Consider the following 24056-nt stretch of genomic DNA (forward strand, 5'->3'; position numbering starts at 1 on the left):
TTTGTCACTGCTCTTTGGATTCTTTCTAATTTTCTTATGTTCTTTTTTGTGCTAGGTCCCCATAGTGTTGCAGCATAATCTAGTTTAGGTCTTATTAGTGTAACCACTATTTTCTTTACCATTTCTTCATCCATGTAGTCGAAGGCCACTTTCATTGATCTTACTAAGTTAAAAGTCTCTCCAAATAATTTATTGACATATTTATCAGGTGTCAAGTCACTTGAGATGATCACTCCCAGGTCCCTTTCTGAATCTTTCTGAATAATTTTTTTTTACTTCCTTGTTTCCAATTTTATATTGAAACGATATTCTATTTTTGCTTCTTCCAAATTCCATTATGCTACATTTCTTGATGCTGAAGTTCATCTCACATCTGACTCCATTCCTTCTTTCACACACCTTAAACTCTGTCACTAACTTCCTCAATCCCTCCTCTGATCCTGCTACAAGCTCAGTGTCGTCAGCAAACAACAACTGGCTCACCTCCTAATTTTTCCCATTTTCTTTAATCATCTCTAACCCCTGACCCACTACCCTTGCATTCACCTCTTGCACCATCCCATCCATGTAAAGATTGAACAGCCAGGGCAACATAACATATCCCTGACGAAGTTCCACCTTTATCTCAAACCATTCACTCTCTCCATTTCTAATCTTAACACAAGCTCTACTACTCTCGTAAAAACTCTTGACTGCTCTTAACAGCTTTCTTCCTATCCCATATATCTGTAGTACCTCTCACAGTGCCTTCCTGTCTACCCTGCTGTAAGCCTTTTCCATATCCATAAAAACCCAAAAAACATCCTTACCTTTTCCTATAGCTTTCTCACATATCTTAACCACAAAAATCTGATCTACACAACCTCTACCTGTCCTAAACCCACACTGTTCCTCACCAATTACTCCCTCTGTTCCTCTCCTAATCCTCTCAATCAAGACCCTCCCATAAGCCTTCCCAACTACACTGAAACTACTACACTCACACTTGTCCCCTTTTCCCTTGTAAAGCGGGACTATACAGGCACCCCTCCAGTCCTCCGGCACTCTACCCTCTCTTAAACAAGCATAAAATAACCTCACCAGCCAGTTCACCATAACTGTATCTCCTTTCTTCAGACATTCTGCATGCCATCCATCCAGACCAGGTTACTTGCCTGCTCTTATCATCTTAAAAGCTGCTTTCACTTCATCCTTCCCTATTTCTCCTCAATTTTCCTCACTCATCACACTCATTTTCTTACCACATCCCACTGCAACTACCTTTCCCTCCCTATCCTCCTTCACATTTAGCAACTCCCTAAAATACTCTGCCCACCTTCCTCTCACTGCCTTCTCTTCCATTATCATCTCTCCATCTGCACCTTTTACCTTTTCTTCTCTACTTGATTCACCTCCTCTTTCTCTTTTAATTTCCTTCCAAAACATCTTTTTATTGCTTTCAAAATTTTCTGTTATACTCTTACCCCATTTCACATCTGCTCTCCTCTTTGCTTCCTTTATCTTATGCTTAAATTCCCTTCTCTTTACTTTGTACCTCTCATACGATTCTCTCGTCCTAATTTGTAACCAATCTATGAATGCCTGCTTCTTCTCTTCTACACATTTCTTTGCTTCCTCATCCCACCACTCACTACTCTTCCTTCTTTTTCCTCCCACCCTCCTTGTTCCACACACCATCTTTGCACACCTTATGACTCCCTCCTTGAACCATCCCCATTCCTCCTCCACTCCTACTTCTACTCTATCCTTTACTCCCTCCCACTCCTCTTTCAGCTTCTTCTGATACTCATTCTCCTTTTTTTTTCTCATTTAAGCAGTTCACTCTAAGTACCTCCCTACCTTCTGCCCTTTCCTGTTTCTCCACCTATTCACCACTCTCAATTTACCTTCCACCAGAAAATGATGTGCACACTTTTACGTATTCATTTCTATGGTTGATATAATTTGCCATTTTCCAGTTTTATTTATCTTTTCTCCATCTTTTCCAAGCTTTATCTCTTCTATCTCTCATCTCACTGCATTTTCTGTTGAACCAGCACTTATTGTACACCTTCTCTTGTTTCTGTCTTGGTATGTATTTATTCATTCCATTATAGATTTCATCAAGATTGCCCATTTCTCTTCCACTTTTGTCTTTTCAATGTAGAATTTTTCCCAATTTGCATTTTGAAAGAATTTAAGTTTCCCAAAGTCTGTTTTGTTGTACATCAATTTCCCTTTTCTGCATTTCTCATTTCTCTCCATATATATTTCTTCCTTTAGTTCAACCTCTATTAGTATGTGGTCACTCTTTCCAAATGGTGTCTTGCCTTCAATTTTATCCACAATTTCAGGTTCCGTTGTAAATATTAAATCCAAAGTGTATATGTGTGTGTGTGTGTGTGTGTGCAATTTAAAACTTCATAATTAACTATTTTATAACATACCTTTCCCTGAAAGAAACTGTTTTATCACATTGATATCATCCACATTTAAGAAAGCCAGAAGCATATATATACACCATGCCCTCACATCTCTTGGGTTTTTGGGATCTCTTCTATTTGCATTCACAGGCAAGTGGAAACGACTCCAATCAAGTGAATTCATGACCTCTGTGGCTGTGGCAGGGCTGACCATTACCATGCCTGAAATTTAAAATTTCTATAAATATTGTATGCACATATAAATATCTTGTACTATCTTTCAAAGCTGTACATAATATTCCTATGTGAAAACAAACTAATACCTTAATACAAATAGTTATTTTTCATTGAACAGTTGTGTGCATGCTGTTACCATTAATTTAAAAGTTATGACTTTGGGTTTCTGCAAGTTTGGTTTTTATTACACACATATATACATATACATATATATATATATATATATATATATATATATATATATATAAATATATGTATATATATATATATATATATATATATATATACTTATATATATATATATATATATATATATATATATATATATATATACATATATATATATACACATTGAGTCACCGTGGGAGGCAATACAAAGAAAAAAAAAAAAAAAAAAAAAAAAGCCTGAACGACCCCCAAAGTGACCAGCAGGTACATAAGTGATGAATATTTCTCGGGATTTAGGAGGCAAGGGGAAACAGAGAAAACATTGGACACAGAGAGATTTCAGAATTAGCAGAGCAATACGAAACAGAGAAATTAACAACTTAGCAGATGAAGTGATCGATTTAAGATTAGACTATCAAGCTCTGCAACTAGAAGTAACCAACCTATGAACAACAAACAAGGTAATACTAAGGGAATTAAACAAACTAAAAAGTGAACTGTGATAAAAAGAGAAAATGAAAGGAAAACAAGGTTAAGATCTGCAAATGATGATCTGAAAAAAAAGAGGTAAAAGAACAATTGAAAGCAGTAACGGAAAAAATGGAAGAATCAAAGAGACTGACCTCAACGAAATAAAAAAACAATGGAAAAAGGAACATGAAAGTCAAAAATTATCATTCACAGAAATAGTACAGCAGCAGGTAAAAGAGAATGCAAAGGAAACAGTGATCAATGTAATCAAAGAGAAGGAAAATTTGGTGAGAGACACAGTAGACAAAAAGAAATGTATTGTGGTTTATGGTATGAATGAAAAACACAATGTACACAAATACCAAAGGGAAAAGGAAGAGAAAAAAATTGTGAAAGATATTCTAAAAGTGGTCCAAGAAGAAGGTCAAAGTCTAGATACAGAAATCGACGACGTACACAGAATGGGTACATACTCAAAAGAAAAGAATCATAGACCAATGAAAATCAAACTAAGAACACAAATAAGTACTATCAAAAGCAGCAAAACTAGCAAACAGTGAAAAATACAAAAATGTTTGGATAAAAAAGGAAATGAATCCTGAGGAATTAGAAAAAGATAGGAACCTGAGAAGTGAGGCTAAAGAAAAAAACAAGAAAAGAATGGAGACTGAAAAAAAAAACAGTTTTTTTGGAGAGTGCTAGATCTGAGACTGAGAAAATGGTAAATCAGAAAAATGGAAACTTAAACCAAAAAAGAGAAGAGAAGAAAAAATTAAAAGTGGCATATACAAATATGGACTGTATGATATCAGGATTAAACCAATTGAATGACTATCAATAGAGAAACCTGACATAATGGGAATTGCAGAGACAAAACCGAAAGGTCCAATACAATCAAGTATGGTGGGACAAGGATTATACAACATCTAGACAAAAAATAGGACAGACAAACAGGGGGGAGGAGTCATGATATTGACTAGAAAGACCCTTAATGTAATAAAGGCAACAGAAGGAATAGATAATGTGGAATTAACCTCTTCACTCCGGGCCAAAATCTTGCGGGCAGCATTAGCTGCCAGACGTACGATGTGTCGTAATAATACTCGCATCATAAAATATAGTCACCGCTTATATTGATCGTTCTCTCTTTCACCCGTGAATTTTGATAACCATAGAAAATGTGATGAAGACAGTTTAGAGAGTATGTCATTACGCAGGGGCAACTACAATAAATATAATCAAGACGCCGATATGGCAGCCTCGCATATCCACTTGCTCCTCATGCCGCCCACGTATGGAAGGGGTTAATCACACTTAAGGTTGAAAACAGCAATATGAAAAGTAGAAGGTTTATAGTAGTTTATGTGCCACCAAAAACTAAGACCTGGACTGACAGCGAACACTCAAAATTATTAGAAGATACAAAGAATGAATTAATCAAGACACTGAAATATGGAGAAAAAATAGTAATTCCGGGTGACTTTAACGCAAAGGAAATAAATTGGGAAGAATTGACTATGGGAGGTGGAGACCAACTCTGGGGAAATGTCCTACTGGATATGACCATAGATTACACATCAACGCAATGGGTTAATGAAAATATCAGATTTAGACAAAATGAAGAACCATCGAGACTAGGTTTGTTATTCATCTCTGAACCAGAAAAAGAGGAAATAAATTATAAACACCAATTGGGAAGAGTGACCATATACTAATAGAGATCAAACTTAAGGAACAAAATGTGGTAAGAAGGAACGAGAAACATAGAGAAGGAAGACTGATGTACAACAAAATTTATTTTGTAAGACTTAAGAAATTTTTCCAAAATGCCTGTTGAAAAAAATTTGCAAATGATGAAACAAAGACGGAAGAGAAATGGAACATTTTCAAAGAAATTTATTAGGAGGGAACAGACAAATATGTGCCTAAGCGGAAACAGAAAAGGGAGTACATAAAGTGTACGCTCTATTACTCTCATAAAAACTCTTGACAGCCCCTTAAAGCTTTCCTCCTATCCCGTATATCCGCAAAACCTACCAGTGCCTTTCTGTCTACCCTGTTGTAAGCTTTTTCCAGATCCATAAAAGCCCAAAAAACATCCTTCCCTTTCCTATAGCTTTCTCACATATCTGTCTTACCACAAAAGTCTGATCTACACAACCTCTACCCATCCTAAATCCATACTGTTCCTCACCAATTACTCCCTCTGTTCCTCTCCTAATCCTCTCAATCAAGATCCTCCCATAAGCCTTCCCAACTACACTTAACAAGCTAATCCCTCTGAAACTACTACATTCACACCTGTCCCCTTTTCCCTTGTAAAGTGGAACTATACAGGCACTCATCCAGTCCTCCGGCACTCTACTCTCTCTCCAACAAACATTAAATAGGCTCACCAGCCAGTCCACCATCACTGTACCTCCTTTTTTTAGACATTCTGCATGGCATCCATCCAGACCAGGTGCCTTACCTGCTTTCATCATCTTAACAACTGCCTTCACTTCATCCTTCCTTATTTCTCCTCCATTTTCCTCACTCATCACGGTCATTTTCTTAGCATTTCCCACTGCAGCTATCTTTCCCTCCCTATCCTCCTTCACATTTAGCAACTCCCTAAAATATTCTGCCCATCTTCCCCTTACCGCTTTCTCTTCCATTATCATCTCTCCATCTGCACATTTTACCTTTTCTTCTCTACTTGATTCGCCTCCTCTTCCTCTCTTAATTTCTTTCCAAAACATCTTTTTATTACTTTCAAAATTTTCTGTCATACTCTTACCCCATTTCACATCTGCTCTCCTCTTTGCCTCCTTTACCTTTTGCTTTACTTCTCTTTTCTTTTCTTTGTACCTCTCATATGACTCCCTCGTCCTATTTTGTAACCAATCTGAGAAAGCTCGCTTCTTCTCTTCTACAACCTTCTTTGTTTCCTCATCCCACCATTCACTACCCTTCCTTCTATTTCCTCCTGTCCTTCTTGTTCCACACACCATCTTTGCACACTTTGTGACTCCCTCCTTGAACCATCCCCATTCCTCCTCCACACCTACCTCTACTCTATCCTTCACTCCCTCCCACTCCTCCTTCAGCTTCTTCTTGTACTCCTCCTTTTCCTTTAAAGAGTTCACTCTAAGCACCTCTCTACCTTTTGTCCCTTTCCTCTTTCTCCATCTATCCTCCACTCTCAACTTACCTTCCACCAAAAAATTATCTGATATTCCCCCACCCTCTCCCCTTAGCACATGTACATCCTTAACTCTTCCTATCATAATCCTATTTACCACTACATAATCCATTAATGCTCTATCTTTCTACCACCCTCTCCCATGTGTACTTATGCTTGAATTTCTTCCGAAACACTGTATTTGCATTCATCAACTCTCTTTCTAGACACATTTCCATCATCAATTCTCCACTACGATTCTTTCCTGGAACTCCACAATTCCCAACCACTCCATCAATTGGATCATTTCCTACCCTAGCATTAAGGTCTCCCAGTACTATTACATTGGCATTTCTCCCTAAATCCTCTATGCACTCATTTAAATCTATCCAAAAAGCCTCCCTTTGTTCTACACTCTTCTCATTGCCAGGCCCATATGCACTTACAAAATCCCACATCTCCTTTCCCAGTTTCACCTTCATCCACATTATCCTTGAGGAAACCTCCTTCCACTCCACTACACGTTTACCTATCTCTTCACTTACTAGTATAGCCACCCCTTGCCTCCCTCGCCCTCTCTTCACTCCTGCTAACCTCCCACTTACACTCCCAAAGTTACACTCGCCCTTCCCTTTCAACTTAGTTTCACTCAAAGCCAACACATCTTTCTTCTTACAAACATACTACTTATCTCTTCCCTTTTACTTTCATCTGTACCACATCCACGCACATTAAAAGACCCAAACTTTAGGGTGCTGGTCAGAAAACTCCTAGACCCTCTTATGCCTTTATTTTTTTAGGAATGTCCCCTGTGGGGCTACAAGGAGAAGGATGTCTAGTCCCAATCCCCGTCCCTTTCTTCTCGCCTCTTATGATCCAAGTGGAAATACTTGGTGGCAGTATTCCTTTCCCCCACCACAGGGAAGCTGTGGTGGGGGATATGTGTGTGTGTGTGTATATATATATATATATATATATATATATATATATATATATATATATATATATATATATATATAAATGACATGGATGAAGGTGTAGAATGTTGTATGAACTTCTTTGCAGATGATGCAAAACTACTAAAAACAGTACAGAAAAAGACTGTGAATCACGATAGTGAGACCTGGACTATGGGAATGGAGCCAAAAGTGGGAAGTGAACTTCAACAAAGAAATGTAGTATAACAGAGTTTGGAAAAAGTAAAAAAGAATATCAGGACAATATAAAATTGGAACAAAGTAAAGAAAGTTAGCTCCGAAAAGGACATAGGAGTAATTATCACCAAAGGCATGTTCCCAGACAAGCATATAAACAAAATAGTTGGAGAAACCTACAATTTACTAAGATCAATAAAGGTGGCTTTTAATTACTTGGATGAAGTAATGGTAAAAAAAATATTAGTCACACTGATAAGACCATGGAACATAAGAGAGGAAGAGATGGAACATGAGAGAGGAAGAGAAGAGTTTGTATCTGTTTGAGATGAGATGTCTAAAAAGTATGATAGGGGTTACTAGGCTGGATAGAGTGAGAAATGAGGGGAGGAGGAGAATGGAGATGGAAAGGGAGTTGGGAGATAGGGTGGATGAAAGAGTATTGGGATGATTTGGACACATGAAAAGAATGAGTGAAAAAAGACTAGTAAAAGAGGTGTGGAAGGCAGATGTGGAAGGAGTGAATATGAGGGGGCAACATTGGATGAGATGGATGGATGGAGTAAAAGGGGCTTTGGGAAAGAGGGGAATGTCTGTTGAGGAAGGATGGGAGAGAACAGAAGACAGGGGTGAATGGAGAATGGTTGTATATGGATGATGTTGTGATGCATGAGGTGGAATGGGTGGGGGATGGGGGGTGAGGGAGTATGTGTGAGAAAAATTTGACGCAGCCCGAAGGGATTTCTCCCCATCTTCTTTTCTTCATGAGGGGACGGAGTGGGTTTTTTTTTTTTTTTGCCAATTTAACAAAGCAGCCTTGCTATGGATGTGCTGTGTCTTGCGACTCTGCCTCTGACCCAGGGCAGTGGACAAGATGTAGGGATGACCCATCATCCAGGATATGCCAAGATAAGAGGGAGGGAGGAGAGTGGAGTGTGATAGGGATGGAATGGGTGGGAGTGGTTCTTATGCCTTTGTTTTTGTCTACCTTCCTTGTAAGGGGGGGGGAAAAGCCTTTGGTATATGTATGTATGATAAGACCATGACTGGAGTATGCTGCAACACTATGAACACCCAACACAAAAAAGAATATAAAGAAATTAGAAAGAATCCAAAGAGCAATGACAAAGATGGCACCAACACTTTCAAAATTGACATACAAACAAAGATTGTCTAATCGGGAACTACCAACCCTGGAACAAAGAAAAGTAGGAGATCTACTGGCCATTTACAGAATCATGAAAGGCATGGAAGTCCTTGACAGACTTATTAAAGTGGGATAAACGAAAAACAAGAGGACAGGAAAAGGAACTCAAAAAGGATAGTTATAGAAGAGATATGAAAAAACAGTTTTCCACACAAAGTGGCACATGTATGGAACAAATTAGACAAAACAATAGTGTGTGCAAAAACCATACAAGTATGTAAGAACAAACTAGATGCTGAGAAATACAAAGACACTATGAGCATAGCTCCCCTTCCCATATAATACAAATAGGTAAATAAACTAAGTACATATATATATAAATTTTCAACAGTTGCCCTGGGGGTTTGAACTGGGGCCTCACTTGACACCAAGCCAGTACTTTACTGACTGAGCTAAAGTAGTTAATCTAACTCTCCAAGAATCTAGGTAGACTGCTAACTGCCATCTTTACCTACTTTTGACAGTCCTGAGCTCGACACATGGACAACTGGTAAGGCTGATGTGAAACTCTGAGGGGCTTTCATCAATGTAAATACATTAAGTGAATCACTAGTACATACATATACCAAAGGCATTTTCCCCCTTATAAGGGAGGTAGCCTAAGTCATATGCATAAATCCACTTCCACCCATTTCTTCCCCACACATTCCACTCCCATTCACCACCCCTCCCTCCCTCTTCTCTTGGCTCCTCCTGGATGACAGGTCATCCCTGCATCTCACCCACTGCCCTGGGTCAGAAGCAATCCAACAAGACACATCACATCCACAGCAAGGCAGCTTCACTTAATCAGTGACCCCCCCCCTCTCCATCCCCTCATGTGGGAAAAAAGATGGGGAGAAATCCCTTTGAGCTGTATCAAAATATCATTCACACATACTACCTAACCCCCCATCCCCCACCCACTCCCATGTATCACAGCATGGAAAAGTGCTAAGAAAATTACAGTGATGAATGAGGAAACTGGAGAAGAAATAAGAAAAGATGAGGTGAAAGCAATTATTAACCTCTTCAGTACGGGCCAAAACCTCGCGGAGACATACGATGTGTCGTAATAATACTCGCATCATAAAATATAGTCACCGCTTATATCGATCGTTCTCTCTTTCACCCGTGAATTTTGATAACCATAGAAAATGTGATGAAGACAGTTTAGAGAGTATATCATTACGCAGGGGCAACTACAATAAATATAATCAAGACGCCGATATGGCAGCCTCGCGTATCCACTTGCTCCTCATGCCGCCTATGTATGCGGCACCGTATGGAAGGGGTTAAAATGATGGGAGCAGGTAAGGCACCTGAGTTAGATGGGATCCGGGCCGGATAGCGACTGTCAAAACAGCGACAGTCATAATACCGGCTTCATAAGGGCGACGTAATCAGGTGAGCGACTTTCAAAACAGCGACTGTCATAATGGCGACCGCATTATAACAGCGACTGTAACAATAGCGACTTTACTATCAACCGGTCAGAATGGTCACAGACTTATGTTTCAATTGCTTGTGTTTTCGTGATTGTATTTACGTGTTCAGTTGTGTTTACTTTGTGAGATAGGTTCAGAATGAATTATGCCCAAAAGGTCGCAGACTTATGTTTCTATCGCTCATGTTTATTTGTTCGTGTTTACATGTTTATGTTCACTTTGCGAGATAATTTCACTGAAGTGAATTTACTAGTCGGTCGCTCGGTCGTCGGTCATAGTAATGTTTGGGTTAAGACTTGAATACAAATGGCAAAAGCCGACAAGAATGTGAAGAACAACACCATGTGAAGTCGAAACCTATATTGGTAGTACAACGTTTCGCTTGTTAGAGCTTTATCAAGAACACTGACATTGGTGCTCACAGAATGTCCCACTACTTGAATATTACTACTAAAATAATGGAAGGTCAGCAACAACAAAATGAACCAACAAGAAGACTAATCCTACCAACCAGCAACGTCACCTCCCTCCTCACCCGGACACTTGAGCCGAGTAATATTCAAGTAGTGGGACATTCTAGAAGGAATCAAGGATCTGACAAAACAGCAGGACAAAAAGGACGCAAGTTGGAGCAAGTCCAATCCTTCCTCCCTCCGTGGGTTGGTGTTCTTCCCCTACCCTTACCCACCCCACCCCTCCCTTGCTCGAGACCTTCCTCTGTGGTCCCTCCGGCTGACAATATGACTTTCTGTTGTTTGGCTTGACTAGCCTTTTTTTTTTTTAAATCATGTGACTTCTATAGCTAGTCCAAATAAAATGTTGATTTCGATTCCCTCTAGGTTTCAATTTTTTATTACTGAGCAGTTTCATGCAGTTGATGCGATGATGTCGCTGTTATGACAATCGCTCTTATAATACAATCGCTATCATGTGGTCGCTGTTGTGAAGTCGCTCTATTGACAGTCGCTGTTATTACAGTCGCTATTCAGAACCCGAGCCGAGTTAGATGGGTGTCAAGCTGAGTGTCTGAAAAAAAAGGGAGGTACAGCAATGGGTGTGATGTGTGGAGTGTAGCAATTTCAGAGGGATCAGTTTGTTGATTATTGTTGGGAAGGTTCAAGGGAGGGTTTTGACAGAGGATTAGGAGAGGAACAGAGAGAATAATTGGTGAGGAACAGTGTGGGTTTAGGACAGGTAGGGCCTCCGTGGATAAGATTTTTGTGGTAAAGCAGATATGTGAGAAAGCTTTAGGAAAAGTTAACCACTTCACTCCGGGACTTAAATCTCGCAGGCAGCAGCCAATGCCAGCCGTACGACATGTCGTAATAATACTCGCATCATAAAATATAGTCACTGCTTATATAAATCGTTCTCTCTTTCACCCGTGAATTTTGAAAACCACAGAGAATGGGATTAAGGGCACATTAAGGAGAAAGTAAAAACACAGGGGCGACCACAATAAATATAATCAAGACGCCGATATGGCAGCGTCACGAATCCACTTGCTCCTCATGACGCCTCTGTGTGCGGCACCGTATGGTAGGGGTTAAGGATGTTTTTGGAGCTTTTATGGATTTGGAAAAGGCTTATGACAAGGTAGACAGGAAGCCACTGTGGGAGGTATTGCAGATATATGGAATAGGAGGAAAGTTGTTAAGAGCAGTCAAGAGTTTTTACATGAGTAGTAGAATCTGTGTTAGAATTAGAAATGGAGAGAGTGAGTGGTTTGAGGTAGAGGTGAGTCTTTGCCAGGGATGTGTCATATCACCATGGCTGTTCAATTTATACATGGATTAGTACAAGAGGTAAATGCAAAGGTAATGGTCCAGGGATTGGAGATGGTTAAAGAAAATGGAGAAAAATGGGAGATAAGCCAGTTGCTGTTTCCTGACAACACTGCACTTGTAGCAGGATCAGAGCGATTAAGGAAATTAGTGATGGAGTTTGAGAAGGTGTGCAAAAGAAGGAAGTTGAAGATGAATATGAGTGAAGATGAAAAGATGTACAAGGGGAGATGGCAGCAAATTGGAAGTGAGTATTAACCACTTCCATACGGTGATGCCTACGCAGGCAGCATGAGGAGCAAGCGGGTACTTGATGATGCCGACGTCACCATCTTGATTATATTTATTGTAGTCGTACCTACGTAATTTCCATTCTCTCTAAACTGGCTTCATCAATTTTCTATGATTATCAAAATACACGGGTGAAAGAGAACGAACGATTGAGCACCGACTTTATTTTTTATAATGCGATTATGATGCAACATCGCACGTCAGGCAGCTAATGCTGCCAGACGTGCGATGTGCCCCTGAGTGAAGAGGTTAAGGAAGAGACTGGAGGACTTTAGAAACTTGGGGCAAATGTGGAGGAAAAAGGAGTGGAGGTGGAGGTAGAATATAGATGGGGGGGTGAAAAGGGTAAAGAGAAATAGACATTTGGGAATGTCAAATAATTTCTGACAGTCAGAAATTATTTTTGTGATATATGCTGCTACTAGTGATTCACTTCAGGCATTTACAACGACAAAACCCATCAAAGTTTCAAACCAGCTTTACCGATTGTCTATGAGTTGAGTTCAGGATTGTGAAAAGTAGGTAAAGACAACAGTTAGCAGTCTACCTAGATTCTTCAAGAGTTAGATCAACCCCAAGTTGGAGTCTTTTGAAGCTCCTTTGGCTCAGTTGGTAAGGTACTGGCCTGGTGTCAAGCAAGACCTCAGTTCAAACCCCAGGGTGACTGTCTGAAATTATTTGTGTGATATACACTGCTACTAGCAATTCACTTCAGGTACTTACAACAACGAAAGCCCATCAAGGTTTTGTACCAGCCTTACCAATTGTCTTTGAGTTGAGCTCAGGACTGTGAAAAGTATGTAAAAACAGCAGTTAGCAGTCTACCTAGATTCTTCAGGAGTTAGATCAACTCCAAGTTGGAATCTTTTGAAGCTCCTTTAGCTCAGTCGGTAAGGTACTGGCCTGGTGTCAAGTGACACTTCGGTTCAAACCAGAAATTATTTGTATGATGTACACTGCTACTAGTGATTCACTTCAGATATAATATTTTGATCACTTAATACTGTTTAGTCAGCCACTTTTCCCAATGCTCTGAGGTATAATTATGGTGCTGCACTCATTCATTTAATATTGTTTACTGAGAAGTAAAATCATAAGATGAGACTTACTTGTGACACATCTTAATCCTGCTATAACATTCTTATTTGTGTTTGTTGGGGACAATATTCGACCCAGTTGCACAACATGATTGTGCAATATATGCCTTGTAACATGCAAAGCAACACCTGTAAACTGAGGTAGATCTCTTGCAATTCTGGGAAAAAAAAAATAATAATAATAATCTTCATAACATAATGAAATAGGTTTTTGTACATACATATACCAATGGCTATTTCTCCCTTACAAGGAAGGTAGCCAAAAAACAAAGGCATAAATTCCACTCCCACCCATTCCATCCCCACATACTCCATTCCCATTATAAAATTACTGTTCTTCTATTTCAACTATAGCCTTTAACTCAAAATAAAAAGCATTAAGTTTTCTACAAAAGACAATAAGACAAAATTTGAATAAACTTTACTGTGAATTATAATACAATCAACTAAAGGTGACACTAGATCTACTATAAACATAGCTTACCTAAGCAAAACATGACCTATACTGGTGAAAATGGTTCCAAGTTCACCACCACTTCGAGTTTCTGTTTGAAGAAGGTCTAAGATTTCATCACAGTTGGAAGATGCAAGAAGATAGTCATGAACAAGATCTTGATCATCTGAAGCATCATCAGCTGTTCTATTGAATTTTTCAAGTGCTGTTGAAAAAAAGGGCCAAATTAGTAACCATGGCATATACCTAAAAGATCACGAACTACCCCATTCAAAATGATATGGACCTTTTCCCCACTTATAAGGGAGGTATATTGTATATCCTGCACACAAGTCAACTCCTAAAAATCTAAGGTGTAATTCAAGTTTAAGCCTATATTTGCCTGATAAGACCACCCCTAAAAATAAAGTAGCACCTATTTCCTAGCCCTACTGTATGGAAATAAAAAAATATATATTATCTCATAAATACATGGTAGCCTAATGGATATTTAATGCATATTTATATATTTGTGTAATAATATCAGCAATTATTGATATGGGAGTTATTGTATTTTCAATGTCTAATGAAAGATAAAATCTGTATGATAGTTTCAAAACCTGTAAGGTAGTTTCCTACTGCTCATGATGGTAGTCAGATAGCACATGTGTAACAAATCCATAGTTCAACAGGTGTCCAATTGGTATTGGTGGAGCCACTGTTGATCTGCTGTTGTAAATTGCTGGTTTGCAGGGCTATGTTTTCTGCTACTGTATGTTCTACCTTGCAAAGTAAACCAGCCTATCAAATATGTGTTTCAATAGGATATAATTGTGGTGGGCTGTGAGAGTTATGGCAAGTGGTAACCAATAAGTGTTAGGCAAGCAGTTTCACTTCTCCCCTCTGTGGGTTCACAATCCTTATATGGCATACAAGTCAACCACTGGTTTAAGAGCAATGTTTTTAGACTTCAAATATCAACTTATATGCCATTATATATGGTATCTTCCCTGAGTGACTTGTTGCCAGTTCCCTGAAAGCTGTACATCTGCAAGAGAGACCAGTGGCAATAGATTGATTGATTGATTGCTTGGGGAGTTACTTTAGTATTTTGTTTCTTCTTTGATCTGCTGTTCATGTGTTTAACCAAATGAGGTTGCGTGCATTCATGTTCCCTGGCAGTATGAGGTTTGTTTAGAGTTGAAAGGTTGGAATTTAAAGATGTAGTCACATGGGGCTGATGTGGTAGGTAGAATATAAATTATGTTCTTTTACTGCTGACAACCATTGTTAAACACTGGCAACTGCCAGTTACTGCCAACTAACAATAAATCTCTTTGTTAATCTATAAACCAAGGGTTTTTTCCATTTATTAGGGAGGTAGCAAAGTCAAGGCATGCACCCACTCCCATCCACTACCCTTGTTTCCCTTTTATCTTGGCTCCTCATGGATGAAGGGTCATCCATGTCTCCTGTTCACTGCCTAGGTCAGATGCAATACAGCAAGACACAGCATGGGCAGACTGTGCCTTTCTAGACCTACAAAAAGCATTTGATGAGGTACCACACAAGAAACTAATAAGAAAAATTGAATCAATAGGTGGTATCGGAGGTAAATCATTGGAATGGTTGGAAGACTTCCTGACTGGGAGAAGAATGAGGATGGTAATTAGAGACAAATACTCGAACTGGGAAGAAATGATAAGTGGTGTCCCGCAAGGTTCAGTACTGGCTCCAATCATGTTTGCCATATATATAAATGATATGGATGAAGGAGTACAGTGGTACTTCTATTTATGCATGCCCTTATGTATGCAAAATTCTATTTACGCTGTCAAATTATGGGGAAAATCTTGTTGCTATTTATGCGGAAAATCAAATCCTGTGCCGCCATCTTGCTGACGTCACCATTCACGTGCTGTGTTGTGTCTCCTCCCGCCATCTTTGTTTGTTGTGTGCATGACTGGTCCTTCTTTCGGTGCCTACCCCTTGGTATTGTACTGTTTGTGCCTTTAAAATGCCTCCAAAACAGGTGAGAAGTCCTACTGAAGCTGGTGCTTGTAAGAAAACCAGCATCACAATTGAGAAAAAGAGGGAAGTAATTGCCAAAGCTGCTCAAGGTTTACATGTGTGTAAGCTGGTGAGAGAGTTTGGTATGCTTGAGTCAACAATAAAAACTATTCTTTTAAATATAGATAAAATTCTGTCAGCTAATGTGTCTATGGGTATAAGGTATGTGAGTACACATATGAGGCCAGCATTGTTGGATGAGGTGAAAAGGTTATTGTTTGTGTGGATACAGGAGAAGCAGTATAAGAGTGACAGCTTGAGTGAGGAAATGACCTGTTCAAGGGCTCACCAAGTGTATGCCAACCTGCAGCAGCAACATGCTGGTACCAGTGGCCAGCTTACACCACCTTCAGTGCCCTTTACAGCCAGTACGGGATGGTTAGAGAAGTTTTGGCAACATACGAGCATCCACAGAGTGACACGGCATGGTGAGGCAGCAAGCGCGGACACAGACACAGCCGAGGCGTTTGTCAAGAAGTTTGAGGAGCTGGTGCGTTATGAGGGTTACCTGCCGCAACAGGTATTTAATTGTGATGAAACAGGGCTCTTATGAAAGAGGATGCCTAACAGCACCTACATTACTGCTGAGGAGAAAGCTTTGCCAGGGCATAAGCCTATGAAAGACAGGCTTACAGTGATGTTGTGTGCTAATGCAAGCGGCAACTGCAAGATCACGGCGTTCATAGTGTATCATTCGGAGATGCCACGAGCATTCAAGAGGGGCAAGGTCCTGAAGAGCAGACTTCCAGTGATGTGGCATTCCAGCCCAAAGGCGTGGGCAACCCGACAGCTGTGCCAGGAGTGGCTTGAAGGGGCATGCGGTCCTGAGATCAAGAAGTTTCTGCAGGGAAATGGACTGCCACTGCAGTGCTTCCTGCTGCTGGATAACCCCCCAGCACATCCTTGTATGGCTTGTAGGCATATCTTCCCCAAGACCTGGATTTCATCACAAATTCCTGCCTCCAAACACCACTTCCATTCTGCAACCGATGGATCAACAGGTCATTTCTAATTTCCAGAAGCTGTACACAAGTGCTCTGTTTGAATGCTGCTTCAACACAAACCTAACCCTGCAAGAATTTTGGAAGTCCCACTTCAACATCTTGCACTGTATCAAGATGATTTGGAGGAGCTGGGAGCAGGTTACCATCAGGACTCTACAGGCAGTGTGGAAGAGGCTTTGGCCACCATTTGACAGGGAGCGGGACTTCAAGGGCTTTGAGCCTGCTGGTCCATCGGTCATCTCAGACATCATTGCCCTAGGGAGGGACCTGGGCCTGGAGATGCATGGAATAAGTGGTAGCCTATTAGGTTGGACTAGTAATTGGTTGAATGGTCGAAAACAGAGAGTTGTTTTAAATGGAAAAACTTCTGGATGGAAAAGTGTTGCAAGTGGAGTTCCTCAGGGTTCCGTTCTTGGGCCACTTCTATTCATAGTATATATAAATGATATAGACCATGGACTAAAATCTACTGTTTCCAAATTTGCTGATGATACAAAACTGTGCGGAGTGGCAAATGATCACTCAAACCAATTACATATTCAAGAAGATTTAGATCAATTACAGCAATGGTCTGAAAAGTGGCTAATGAAATTTAACACAAGTAAATGCAAGGTAATGCACATAGGTAAAAATAACAGTAAGTACGATTACAAGTTATTTGGAAATTCGTTAACAAAAGTGGATAGTGAAAAAGATCTCGGCGTAATTATCAGTAACGACCTCAAATCATCCAAGCAGTGTATTTCAGCCTCTGAGAAAGCAAATAAGATTCTGGGACTGATTTCGCGATCTTTTGATTTCAAAAGTCCATCACTCATTAACAAGCTATATAAATCGTTAGTTCGTCCACATTTGGAATATGCTGTTTCCGTATGGTCACCGAATCTCATTAAAGACATTGACAGACTGGAAAAAGTACAACGGCGAGCCACAAAACTGATTCCAAATATCAAAAATAAATCATACAAAAATCGACTAAAACACATGAATCTGTTTTCCCTAAAAAAGCGTAGACTCAGAGGTGACTTGATACAGGTCTTTAAGATTTTAAAGGGAATTGACAACATCAAAAGTGACCAAATTTTCACATTGAATGAGAACCAGACAAGAAACAATGGTCTCAAACTGTCCGGAAATAGATTCAATTTGGAAGTAGGTAGAAACAACTTTGCCAACTGTTTAGTTAATGAATGGAATAAACTTCCTACACAAGTAGTGCAATGTAGTTCAGTTCAAAGCTTTAAGAATCATTTAGATAAATACCTAAGTAAGATGCTGTAATGATTATAATTTATCTTATATTATTTGTTTTTGTTTTGTTATTATTTGTCTGTCTGATTTTCATTTATTATTAGTTATATGTCAATTTATTATTATTTACTATTTACCTGTTTGTCTATTATTTAACTATACCTATGCATTTATTTATGTATTTTATTTGTTATTTACATTACTATAGTTTTTATTTATTGTTTTATTATTAATATGATTTTTTTTTCGCATCTGACCTAGATATGGATCAAAAGGTCTCCTGTCGGCATGCTCCGTCTTTGTAATCCTTTGTAGTAGGGGAGCACGAGGCTGAACTGAGCACCGAGGAGCTGAAGGAGCTACATCAAGAGCAGGTTGCCGAACTGGCCCGGGAACAGCAAGAGGTTGAGGGAAACAACAATCGTGCTCGGAGCCCCACCATGGAGGAGAAGGAGCCCTGTGTAATGTGGAGGAAGCTCTACTATTTTGTGAAGGTCACACACCTGGACCAGACACTAGGGAGCCATGTTGCAGGCCAGTTCAATGAACTGGTCATGCCTCACTACTGCCAAATCCTGCACACATGGTGCCGGCAAGCAACCATCACGGAGTTCTTCCAGCCTCATGCCAAATGCCAGTGCCCTGATGAGGGTGTCACTCCAGCTGAAAGAGCACCTACTCCTTCAGAGAGGGGTATGTAAGCCCCCACCACTCCACCACCTCCTCACTCCCATCCCCCTACGCCAGCTGCAAGCCTTACCATCGGTAGGTACATAAGATTGTTTCATTATATTTTTTACCTTGTAAGTGGTCTTTAACCACTTCACTACGGGCCAAAATCTCACAGGCAGCATTAGCTGCCAGACGTACGATGTTTCGTCATAATACTCGCATCATAAAAAATAGTCACCGCTTATATCGATCGTTCTCTCTTTCACCCGTGAATTTTGATAACCATAGAAAATGTGATGAAGACAGTTTAGAGAGTATGTCATTATGCAGGGGCAACTACAATAAATATAATCAAGATGCCAATATGGCAGCCTCGCGTATCCACTTGCTCCTCATGCCGCCTACATAGGCGGCAGCGTATGGAAGGGGTTAACATTGATTTTTTAGCATTAATGTTACAGGAACATCATAATCATACCTATTTATGTCAGTTTGGTGACAAGCTTCATCATATCTAAGGGAAAAAAGTAGACTTTTTCGAGGTCGGGAATGGATTAATTGAATTCACACTGACTTCAATGGGAAATAGCGTTTCCATTTACACAAATTTCCTAAAGGAAGAAACAAAGATGGAAATGAAATGGCATATACTAAAAGAAATTTATAATGAGGGTGTGAACAAATATGTACCACAACAAAAGCAAGAAAGAGCATACATAAAGAACTGGTACAACAAAAAATGTAGTGAAACTAAGGATAAAAGAGACAAAGCCCAAATGGCAAACATAAATCAAACTAAGAAACGATTATGTAAAAATATGCAGAGAAGAAAAGAGACATTATAAAAAAGAAATAATAGAAAAATGCAAGGAACAACCTAAACTATTTTACAGATATGTGAATGGTTAACTAAAAAACAAACAAGAAATAGAAAAGCTGCTCCAAGGAAGTCATGAATATACAGAAGAACTAGAAATGGCAGAAATTATGAGCAATCATTTCAAATTGGTATTCACAATTGAGAACTTACCTAACTGTGAGGGGATAGAGAGACAAATCCCACCCAATGAAGGAAATAACTGTAACAAACAAGGAAATCAGCAACCAAATAAAAAACCTTGATGTTCAGAAAATCGCATGGTCCGGATGGAATTGCAAATTGGATACTAAAAGAAAGGGTAGAAGAGTTAACAGATAAAATATACAATATAATCAAATGCTCACTCAAAGAAGGAAAGGTACCACAGGACTGGAAAAATGCAAACATTGTACCAATATATACAGGAGGGAACAAGGAAAATCCAACTAACTATAGACCGGTCTCCCTAACAACCACAGTAGCAAAAATATGTGAAAAAGTGATCAAAAGCAGATGGGTTAAACACTTGGAAGAAAAAACTATACTGAACCCAAATCAATTTGGATTTAGACAAGGAAGATCATTTACAACAAACCTGATCTGCTTCTATTCGAGACTAATAGATATAATACAAGAGAGGGATGGATGGGCAGACTGTGCCTATCTAGACCTACAAAAAGCATTTGATAAAGTACTACTCAAGAAATTAATAAGAAAAATAGAATCAATAGGTAGCATTAGAGGTAAATTATTATAATGGATGGAGGACTTCCTGACTGGGAGAAAAATGAGAGTAGTAATTAGAGACAAGTACTCGAAGTGGAAAGAAATGATAAGTGGTGTCCCACAGGGGTCGATGCTAGCTCCAATCATGTTTGCTAAATATATAAATGACATGGATGAAGGAGTTGAATGTTATATGAATTTCTTCGCATATGCCGCAATAATACTAAAAGTAAGAACAGAAGAGGACTGAGTCATTACAATCAGACCTGGACAAAATCTGGAAATGGACTCAAAAGTGGGAAGTGAACTTCAATATCAAGAAATGTAGCATAATGGAGTTTGAAAAGTGTGAAAACAGAATTTCAAAAAATGATAAAATTGGTGAAGAAGAAATAAAAAAAGTGTACTCAGAAAGGGACCTTGGAGTAATAATCAGCAAAGACATGACACCGGATAAACAAAACATAGTCGGAGGAATCTTCAACCTATTAGCCCCTTCCATACGGTGCCGCATACGTGGGCGGCATGAGGAGAAAGTGGATACAAGAGGCTGCCATATCGGCGTCTTGATTATATTTATTGTAGTTGCCCCTGCGTAATGACATACTCTCTAAACTGTCTTCATCACATTTTCTATGGTTATCAAAATTCACGGGTGAAAGAGAGAACGATCGATATAAGCGGTGACTATATTTTATGATGCGAGTATTATTACGACACATCGTACGTCTGGCAGCTAATGCTGCCCGCGAGATTTTGGCCCATACTGAAGAAGTTAAGGTTGAAAATGGCATTTGATTATTTGGATGAAGAAAACATTAAAAAAATATTAGTTACATTGATTAGACCAAAACTGGAATACGCAGCGACATTATGGACACCCAGTACTAAAAAGAATATAAGGAAATCAGAAAGAATACAGAGAGCAACGACAAAGTTGGCACCAGCTCTTTCCAAATTAACATATGAACAAAGATTTTCCAAATTGGAACTGCCAACACTGGAGCAGAGAAGAGAAAGAGGCGATCTACTGACTGTCTATAGAATCATGAAAGGAATGGATATCCTTGATGGGAATGATTTACTAAAAAATGGCAATGGAAAAACAAGAGGTCATGAAAAGAAACTAAAAAAGGATAACTATAGAAGAGATCTGAAAAAAATAGCTTCTCACACAGAGTGCAGGATATCTGGAATAACTTTGATAAAGAACGTGTGCAAATACTATTCAAGATTTTAAGAAAAAACTTGATGCTGAAAGATACAAAGACGGGTAACCAGGAGCATAGCTCCCTTCCCATGTAATACAACTAGGTAAATAATAATTTTGTAAGTTACCTATGTTTATAATCATCCTTCTTATTATCTAATTTAAGGAAACCTAATACTATAATCAATTTACTAAGATGAGCACTATGTCTTTAGCTAGGATATGGCTTATGGCATCATATCTGCGTCCCTTTGTATCAGTGACACATCATGGAACATGACAACGGGAATCAGTATTCATCCCTGCTTCTCAAGAAGGTAAACCATGATGAGTTTAAATGGAATGTTTGTGATGATTTTAAAATGCTTGCCTTCTTACTTGGATTACTTATGTTTTCTTCCCCTATGGGACAGTTGGGCTGATAACACTACCAATAAGTGGAGTGGTCGAATAATGCAACCATATGCTAATTTTTTATATAAAATCGTGCATTTCAGCAAAACCCATCCTTGTTCAGGTTTGGTTGGCTATTAGTGAGTCGGACGGTATTCGTAGCTGTGGTCGGTAATTTTGCAGAGGACAAAAACGTAACTTCTCTTTGATCAAATTACATGGAAATCACACATTTTAAAGAAAATAGGTCGAATAATGCAACCATATGCTAATTTTTTATATAAAATTGTGTATTTGAGCCAATACCGTCATTGTTTGGGTTTGGTCAGCGATTAGTGAGACTGCACATGTTGGCCTGATTTTCTGGAACAAAATAGGCCTGATTTTGTACCCTTCAAAATGCAATATCTCACGAACAAGGACAGCTAGATGGATAATTCAAATTGCATTGTACTCATAGCATAGTTATGTGTGCACTTGAAGTGCACATGTCCATAAAAATAAAAATCATATCTCCCTTATTTTTCAAGTTATTTCAAAAATTTGACAAAAGAATAATGAAATGGTCTTTCACATGCAATGAATGGTCTTTGACAAGCAACTTTTAATGGTTAAAATTAAATAAATTTGAATTTTTTATTTTTTGTGCTCGTACAGTATTTTCATTTGACACCTTAAACAAGTTAGATAGGTACACATTGAACGGTGAATAGGTGCTGTTATTGTCCAAGGAGCCACCTTACAAGTGCAAAATAGTATTCTGCCATGTTACACATTATTCAAGATCATAAATAAGGTGCTGGTAAGAATTTCATCCTTGGAACTAGGAATTCATAAACATCGTGTATTTTCGTCATGTCTAAATGTGGGCTTCATAAGTACTTTACAGCAAAACGTAATTTACACTTACCTGGTATTGGCAGATTTCCCTGCAGTTCCTTAATAAACACTGTCCCATTCATTTTGTTTGTTTATTTTTGATTGACAACACTGCTTTCACACGCACAAGTTGAACATGTTTACAGTTTAGCGAGCACGTTTTCTAAACACAACATTCTTTACGGTATTACAATACAAGATTACTAATTGTCTAATATATTAAATTAAATATTAGATATCACGTTAATGTGGTTTCGTAGATAAGTTGTGTATATTTTACTATATATAAAACACGCACACACACACACACACACAAAATAGTTTAGATAAAATGAGATATGAAGACGGGACACACGAGCATAGCTCCCCTTCCCGTAAAATACAACTAGGTAAATACACACACACACACACACACACACACACTGATGAAATAGAAGAACTAAAAAGACATTTAAGAGAAGTATAAGAGGAGAATAAAGAATTAAAAAGGAACAATAAAGAAACAATAGCAAAGGAGGCACATGGGTGGAGAAATATACAGGAAAATAGTAAAGTTGCATTTACTGATATAATTAAACAGCAAATGAAAGAACAAACTGAAGACTCAGTTATCAAAGTGATGAGACAGAAGGAGAATATTGTAAGAGACTTAGCAGACAAAAAGAAATGTATAATTATATTAGGAATGGAAGAGAAACATAACCCAGATAGAACCTCAAGAATCAAGGAGGAAAATAAAAAAGTAAGCAGTTTACTACAATTAGTTCAGGAAGATGAACCAGAAATAATGAAACAAATCGAAGAGAAGTTCAGACTCGCAAAGTATAGTACAGATAAGACCAGACCAAATAAGATTAAATTCAGGTCACAAACCACGGCAGAGAATATCTTATCCAAAACAAGGAAACTAGCAACAAATGAACAATATAAAAAGGTATGGATAAAAAGGGAAATGAATAAAGAGGAAAGAGAGGAAGAAAAAAGAAAAGACTTGAAGCTAAGGAAAAAAACGAGATGAGAACAGAGTCAGAAAAAGAGAGATTCTATTGGAGAGTAGTGAACATGAAACTAAGGAAATTCGACACACAAGAGAAAAACAAAAGGGAAACAGAGAACACAATGGAAGTGGCAGAAAACTAAGAGTGTCTTACACAAATA

At 38.7% G+C, this 24056-nt stretch overlaps 1 protein-coding gene across 1 annotated transcript in view; it reads right to left on the bottom strand.

Moving 5' to 3' along the window:
- The window catches only part of LOC143020638 (nucleolar pre-ribosomal-associated protein 1), a 138582-nt gene extending 115400 nt beyond the window's left edge, over positions 1–23182 (bottom strand). The window contains exons 1-4 of the mRNA XM_076177136.1: positions 22930–23182; positions 13886–14060; positions 13414–13559; positions 2427–2624 (exon numbers count right to left, since the gene is read on the bottom strand). Of these exons, the coding sequence (XP_076033251.1) occupies positions 2427–2624; positions 13414–13559; positions 13886–14060; positions 22930–22981 (571 nt within the window). The 5' untranslated portion in view covers positions 22982–23182. The remainder of the gene's footprint in view (positions 1–2426; positions 2625–13413; positions 13560–13885; positions 14061–22929) is intronic.
- Positions 23183–24056: the final 874 nt, after the last annotated feature.

Source organism: Oratosquilla oratoria, chromosome 40, assembly GCF_046742065.1.
Source record: "Oratosquilla oratoria isolate Oo_2021 chromosome 40, ASM4674206v1, whole genome shotgun sequence".
NCBI lineage: Eukaryota > Metazoa > Arthropoda > Malacostraca > Stomatopoda > Squillidae > Oratosquilla > Oratosquilla oratoria.